At 43.4% G+C, this 7,970-nt stretch overlaps 1 protein-coding gene across 1 annotated transcript in view; it reads right to left on the bottom strand.

The window, feature by feature from the left end:
• PRDM15 (PR/SET domain 15) overlaps positions 1 to 7,970 on the bottom strand; it is a 30,728-nt gene that overhangs the window by 5,171 nt on the left and 17,587 nt on the right. Inside the window, 8 exon segments of the mRNA XM_017730179.1 lie at positions 53 to 132; positions 583 to 746; positions 3,155 to 3,289; positions 3,675 to 3,806; positions 4,935 to 5,029; positions 6,183 to 6,350; positions 7,063 to 7,150; positions 7,917 to 7,970. The exon segment at positions 7,917 to 7,970 is cut by the window's right edge and continues 9 nt beyond it. Coding sequence (XP_017585668.1) covers positions 53 to 132; positions 583 to 746; positions 3,155 to 3,289; positions 3,675 to 3,806; positions 4,935 to 5,029; positions 6,183 to 6,350; positions 7,063 to 7,150; positions 7,917 to 7,970 — 916 coding nt within the window.

Here is a 7,970-nt window from a genome sequence, read left to right as displayed (position 1 = left end):
ACAGAAATTTTTCTTTAGTATTGATAATTATAAAGAAAGACAACATTTTTACCTGTATGTATAAGCTTATGTCTTTCCAGATTTCCTATACTGTTAAAAATCCTCCCACAAATTTCACATGGATGGATGTATCTGAAACCAGAGACCAAAAACTGTAATTCTTTTCTTGAGGCAGAGGTGATTCTCAGGCATCTCTGCCACCAAGTGTATTTCATGTGCTAATACTAATGGCTATAAAAGTTCCTTGAACTGTACGTTTTTTCAACCGAGCCATAAGAAATGCCTGAGCTTGGCAAATGACTGCAAGCTTGGAGCAGTCTGGCATTGCTATACACTCAAATTTTTTAAAAAACATTTATTAAAATCATTGGTTTGTACTTTGCAAAGCCCAAACCAGGGGGCTGTAGACTCATCAATCTGTGTGTAGCCAATCACTAGTGACACGCATTTCAAGCTCTTAATAAACATTTTAACCCCCATTACACAGCTATTTTAGTATAGCCAAATTCTCTAAAAATACCCCAGCTGGCAGAGCCATTAAAACTCCAAAAAGACAGCTCTTCTGAGTGGAACAAGTCTTACTTCTGCACATTGGGGTCGGGCAGGTTCTCCCTGTGGATGACCATGTGCGCGTGGTACGTGGCCTTCAAGGCGAAGCGCCGGTTGCAGATGCTGCAGCCATAACCCTTCTCCTTGTGCACGTCCATGATGTGCTTCAGGTACTCCTTCCCTCTGCCAAAGGTCAGCTGGGGAATGAACCAATAGTGAATGGAAGGGGGAAAAAAAAACCCTCGGGCACAGCAATGAGCAGGTAACACGATGCCAGGATCTCAAGCAGACATAAATATCCCCTGTACCACTAAAGATCCTGTGTGCCACTGGATGAAAAATCTGTGACAGCTGGATTTAGGCCTGAAACTCTTTGAACGTGTCAAGCACGCTGCTACAGGACATCAATTCACTCTTTTCTCTAGCTGGAGATGGTATCTCCACTTCTGCACAAGAAGAGGACCTCAAGCTGTTCGTGCACTGAGGAACAGCCTTGAGGGAGAGCCATGTTTAACCTCCACCAGCTCACCTTGAGTACTGTGAGCAGTTTTGGTCACCACAATATAAAGAAGATATTCAACTATTAAAGTGTCCAGAGGGGAGCTACAAAGATGGTGAAGGGCCTTGAGGGGAAGCTATATGGGGAGCGGCCAAGGGCACTTGGTCTGTTCAGCCTGGAGCAGACTGAGGGGAGACCTCAGTGCAGTCACAAGTTCCTCATGAGGGGCAGAGGAGGGGCAGGCACTGATCTCTGCTCTGTGGTGACAGTGACAGGACCCAAGGGAATGGCCTGAGGTTGTGTCAGGGCAGGTTTAGGCTGGATATCAGGAAAAAGTGCTTTCCCCAGAGGGTGGCTGGGCACTGAACAGGCTCCCCAGAGCAGTGGTCACAGCATCAGCCTGACAGAGCTCAAAGAGTGTTTGGACAGTGCTCTTGGACACATGGTGACTCTTGGGGATGGGTTCTGTGCAGGGCCAGGAGTTGGACATGATGCACTTTGAGGATCCCTTCCTGCTCAGAGTATTCTGTGGTAACAAGGATGTCACAGATGGAGAAAATGTCTGCTGGGCTCTAGGAGCATGGTGAGCTCCTGTCTGCACCGTCAGCTTTGGCAGCAGCTCCAGAAGGGTTGGAATTTCCAGGCACTGCAGGGCAGTGACTCTGGCTCAGCTTCTAGAAGTGCTGAAGCTACGACAGACAGGTGCTGCACTACTGAGCTCCAGATGTGCACATCCAGATGTGCTCCAGCATATCCATATATGCTCCAGCATGTCAGGGTGAGGTGCCATAATGACACGACCTCTTGCTCCAGTTTTGGAACCAATCAGGATATTTCTGACAGCACTGTACAGCTTGGTGAAGATGTACTTTGAGACCAGAAAAAAAATAGATTTTTAAGAGCTCAGAAGAGAGATTTCTCCAAGTCTTATCTGTATATTGTTCTGCTTTTGGCTGTTCAGTGTCCCCATCTTCTCACATCAAATCCCATTTCCCACAGCTGTTCCCTTACACAATTTACTTCACAAACACCTGCAAAAGCACTAAAAAACCCCCAACTTCCAAAAAGATCTTTCTGATTTGAATGGCTCAACTGCCCCCACCTGGAAGCACACAATTTTACATAGTTTATGTACCCATGAAGTGTCAGGCAGGAAAATCAGCACAGTGAAAGCAAGCACATCATTAACAGCTGTGACACCACACCTTCTCATGTTTACTGACATAAGCTTAAAATCAGTTTGCACTTAAAACCAGCTCTCAGATAAGAACAGAAAACTGAAATATTATTATCCCCAGCTCTTAAAATGAAGATAGAGTAAGAACTTTCACCACGTTTAAGTCTGGGCTGTGAAATAAGCTCTGATTTCCAGGGGTCAGTTCAGTGGCTAAACTACCAAAATTCCCCTGTCCCTGTGTCAGTTTTGCTGTTCTCACTGACTGGTTTTGCACCCACCTGCCCCAGCCCAGTGTGCTCACCCAGGAAGGGCACAGAGTCCTTAAGGACTCTGTTATTTCTTTACAAACTGGCAAAAGCCACGCAGTGAGAGGTTTAAAAAGTCTTCCCCTCTCAGCTGACAACTGAGTAAATTATGTTCCAGCAGCACTTCCAACACCATCCTGTTAGTAACAGAGTAGGGCAAGAAAAAGCAGTCACACTGGGCATAAGCAGCAGCCTTACTCCTCCAAACTGGAGATCCACTAGAGGACCATCTGGTCTCATAAAAATTAATCCTTTTGTGGACTCTATCAATCAGAAATGCTGTAACCATTTTAAGTTGCAGATAATCAAAAGGTAGTCCAAGATGTGAGTGTTCCTTTACTGATCCTTCCTCCGGTTTTGCTTGATTTCTTCCACACAGGAAAGTGAATGTATCTGTCCTTTTTTTAAGTGTCTAGCATCCTCCTAACTGGGTATCACCTCAATTCTTATGGAATTAGCCCCAGTTCACAGATTAGAGGTAACGGCACTGCAGAAGACAGCAGACCTGTGGACTGGACTTCCCTTTGAGAGCCCTTAATGTTATTTAAAATTCTGAATGATTTACAGCCCCTCCACTCCCTCCCCCATCCCAAAACAAGTTAATTTGAAAGTATTTAAAGCTACCTGGCACCTTTTGCAGCTATACTTGTGAGGCTCTGAATCTGCACTTTCATCAGAGTTGTCATCGTTCTCCTCTGATGAGATTCCAATTTTACCAATGAACTCTTCCCTCTGGTGATCATCCATTAGGGCTATGTCCTGTGTAAAGTGGGAAAGAATATTTCGTTTTAATAGATTAAACTTCTTCAGAAGGTAATACCTGGTCACCTTCTGTTGCCATGCAGACTGCTTTGCACTAACTGCTGTAATATTATTTATTTAAAATATCCTCCTGCCTCATTCAAGCCAGAGTTTCTCTGTCCAGGACCACACAAGAAATAACTGTTTATTCAAACAACTAATATTAATTTGTTTGCATATAAAAGGAACTTTAATGTAAAGAGACTCAGTTGGTACAATATTACATCTATAAAAGCATCTTTATGAGCACCACTGAGCGATACAATTCCCCTTTAATTTAATTCCTTACAATTCAGTGTTGTCAAAACAATCTGCCTTTACTAATTGATTATTAACAGAATACCTTAAAATGGACATGAATGTGATCTCTCAACACATCCACCCTGAAAAATTTACGCCCACAGATCTCACACGTGTATTTCTTGTCTCCATGTGTTAGAAGGTGTTTGTTCATATTGCTCCTACATGAAAACACCTAAAAGGAAAAGAGAGGGAAGGAAGGATTTTTGGATCATGTCCAGCAGGGCTACAGTTCTTTGCAACTTATCCAGTGGACAGCACAGAACACACTGACTGTCTTTTTTATTAATTCTGGCCAGAAACACGCAGGAGCTCCTGTTAACCAGCCAGCAGTCTGCCTCGAAACTGCTGGCATGGCAAAATCCAGGGGCACAGTTCCAAGGAACTGACTGAAACTGGCCATTCATGAGGGGTGGACTTCCAAAAAAAGCTGCACCAGAATTACACAGGGCAGAATTTGGAATATTTAGACTGTGTTTTTTGAATCATGAATGTTCCATCTATCTCTAAAAAGATAAAGCCACAAAATCTACCTTGACTGAAATGAAACATATCCAAAGCATCAAAACCAGAGGTCTACACAGCAGCTTAAGAGTTCTTGAGTACCTTTTGCACCATGAATCATGAAACATTTATAAAGTCACAAGTTAAACCCACACTCCTTGTGACAACAATGACTTAAGATCATGAGTGCTGAACATCCAAATGCAACTGTGTCATGACTACACCATGAATTCACTTTTATTCCCTGTGGAAAAGGATTTCCAATGCACACAGTCAGTTCCAGCTGCTTACAACCACCCAGAAAAACTCCACTTTAAATAACATAAGCCATGAGATTCCACTGACACACACAGTGGCCATGTGACACTCTACATTGTGCTGCATGTCCTGAGAAAAGTTCAAGCCTGAAATGCACTTTTATCTTTGTCCCAACAGCTCCCACCATCCATGGCCACAGTGGGCCTGGATAAATAATAGAGCTACAGGTGTCTGAAGAGGAATGTCTTGACTGGACTCCACACCCTCCCTGGGCAGCTGTTCCAGAGCTCTGCCACCCTCAATGTGAGGAAGTTCTTCCCCATGTTGAGGTGGAACTTCTTGTGTTTTATTTTGTGGCCACTGCTCCTCGCGCTGTTGCTGGGCACCACCAAAAAGAGCCTGGCACCATCCTCTGACACCCCTTGGAGATATTTAAATGTATGGATGGATCCCCTCACTCTTCTCCTCTCTAGACTGAACTGCAGCACCCCTGGAGCTACAATGCAGAGCCTCTCATGGCCCAGCTGGCACAAGCTCATACCTTCCCACACACAGGGCACCCCGAGGGCTCCTTCTTGTAGCGAACCATGTTCTCCGTGCTGTGCTCAAAGTCTTCTCTCTTCACACGCCTCACCCCTTAACACAACAGTCCCCATCAAAAAAACAAAACAAGAAATAAACCATGGCTTTCCACTCCAGTCTGCAGGCCTTTTCAGGAGGAGACTGGGAAGAAGAGTGAAACACTGGGAAGGGCCTCAATGCAGGGTTTAATTGCTAATGAAAGGGTGGTTTCTAAATTAAAAGAGTGTTTTGAGATTGCAGAAGCAGTCTGCCAAAGTGATGTATTACAACTTACTGGTTATTAAACCAACTGTAAAGTGTCTGAAGACACTTTTTTCAAAAACATTTTTGTCAACACCAGGAAACAGGCAGATCTAGTAGGCCTTGGCACTTCAATCTGGTATGTGGCCCAGAAATTCACCCTCACTGAGAAGGAGAGGAGAGGGAGTCTCTAAGGAGAGATACAACCATCCAGCATCAGCTTTAATGCTCAGAGAGGATTTCAGACCTCTTTCTCTGCTACTTCCAGGAGGGCAGAGGGCTTCAGCTCCTCTGTGACAGCTAAAAATGAGACACTGCCAGTGTCATACAACCCCCTGTCCTCTGGCTCTCCTCTGGTTCATGACACAAATTAGACAATCTGGCTGTGTTTTTTAAAATCACCTTTGGTTTTATCATCTAGATCACTAAAGGCATTCTAATACATATTTACCATCTACCAACTTTTTCCAGTCTTTGAGTACCTGTAACATACTTAGATGCTTGAGATTTTGAACAGTAAACTCTCATAATCTCATTTTCATGTATTTTCAAGTGTTTCAAAGACAGCATTCTACTGACACTATATTTATATAGTAGTCACTCTCAGCTGTACATGGCAAGTTAACTCTCTGCCTTCAGCTTTTCAAGCTGCTACATAATATTTTGAAACAGAAAGAATAGATTGCAAAGAAAGAAAAATACAAAATTAAAATCACCCAGTCTACACTGATGCATAATAAGCCATGCAGCTTTCACATGACTGTTAGTAGCACTGGATCCACTACTGATATTTTTCATAAATGTCACATTTTGCTGAAACTTCCAACTCTTGATCAGGTAACTGATAATAATAACAAGAAGACAGCTACCATCCAGAAGAATCTAAGGCACACACTCATTTCCTTAACCTGCCCACCTCTACTGCTGTTTCAAGAGTAATAATTAGGTTGATCTGCAGTAAATTTACCTTCCAAGTGCCGTCTTTGATGGTCCAGCATGACATCCTTCCTGTAAAACATCTTATTGCAGATCTCACATGCAAACTTCTTATCCCCGTGCTTCTTCTTGTGTTTCGAAAGGTTGCTGTTTGTAGAGAAGAATCTGAAACACATCTCACACTGGAATGTCTTGTCATCTGCAAGCAAGAGAAACCATGCAGCTCTTTACAGCTGAAAACAGGCTTTGTATGTTTGTGAGACAGGTGGTTCTTTTGTTGGATCTGGGTTTTAACATGTACTCCATCACTATGCTCTAAGGGCAATTACCTGGGTGATTCTGGACTGAACATTATTGGGGGGCATAGAAGTAACCAGGATGTCATTTTCTGAGCATAAAATCACTCAGCATAAATAATATGAGTAACCACAAGGGATGGCTATGGGAGAACAGGCAGGTTGTAGTGATACTAAGAAAAAAAACATTTAGAGACTACTGCAAGTATAAAGCAGGAGAAAGCTGGAGAAAACTGTAATCCCTGAAAACTGCAAACTATCAATAGTACTGGTCCCCTTTCCAGTTCCTCTGTATCAGAGGAACGAGGAGGAACTTAGTTTCAGGGGAAAAAATTAAACAGAGATGATGACAGAGTATCTGTGAACAAAGGAAACACCAGTGAGGATATTACACAGGTGAGCAGGAGATACTAAAAAAACCCAATTCTTAAGTGGATGTGTTGCTCTACAGATGACTGGTTACACTTTTCTGATCAAAAAAACAGATTGCTTCTTGTGATGATGACAAAACCCTAAATCCCTACTCCCCTTCTGTAGTTTCTCTGCTGAGATGGATTTGGGGACAGCTTCCCAGAATGGAGCAGAGATGCCACAGGAACAGTTGTCCATTCTCACCTGTCCTGCAGTTGTGGAATTCCAACGCACTCTCTATCCGAAAGGCCTTTTCACACGTGGTGCACTTGTATCTGTACTCACTGTCCACCTGCAGGTCACAAATAGGAGAAATCACCTCTGACAGAGAAATTCTAAACCTCAAATACCGTTTCTGTTTTCTGTCCTTTCCAATTTTTATTTCTTCAAGAGGGCATTTAACCACACAGTGGTGCAAAATTCTGATGCTGTATCATCCTGCCATGTGAACTACAAAAGAACCCCTAAGGCCATGCACCTGTGTGGATATAACAGCTTTCCTGATATTCCCCTGGTCCAACACAGAATGTTTGAGAAGGAAGATGTGATCTGACTCATCTTCCAGAAGAGATGGCAGCAATCTGAGAGTTAAGGACCCTGGTGCCAAGCAACAATGGGAATCTTCACTAATAAGGTGCCACTACAGGTGTGTTTAATATTTCTATGGCAGCAGCATTGAAAGGCAGAGTTCACACATTAAAGGAACAATAGGTGGTGAGAAATGAAACAGGACAAGCAAACAAGACTAGAACAACCCTATCTGGCAGCATAACTCAAGTCAGATCTCACCTCTGTATCATGCAGGTCCAGCTAATTCCAGCTTGTCTTGCTGGAAGTGATGCCTGAAAGCAGTTTTCTACAGGAAAAGGGCTTGCATATGCTCAAAAGCACATTTCAAATTCATCAATTATTCTAAGATAAGATGTTACCACTCCCTCTCTGTCCTTTGTCACTCACATGGGATACCTGCTCACATGGAGCTGCCCAGCTCACACCTGGAATCTCACTGTGCCTTTCCACATAAACCCTGCAAGAGCCTGAGAGCCCCTTGCACTCACTTCGTTCCTGCTGTGCTTGTATGAAACGTGCTGCTTCAAGCTCTCCTTCCTGCT

This window comes from Corvus brachyrhynchos, unplaced genomic scaffold (genome assembly GCF_000691975.1).
Source record: "Corvus brachyrhynchos isolate BGI_N302 unplaced genomic scaffold, ASM69197v1 scaffold413, whole genome shotgun sequence".
In the NCBI taxonomy this organism is placed as follows: Eukaryota; Metazoa; Chordata; class Aves; order Passeriformes; family Corvidae; genus Corvus; species Corvus brachyrhynchos.
This window is presented reverse-complemented; position numbering and strand designations above follow the sequence as displayed.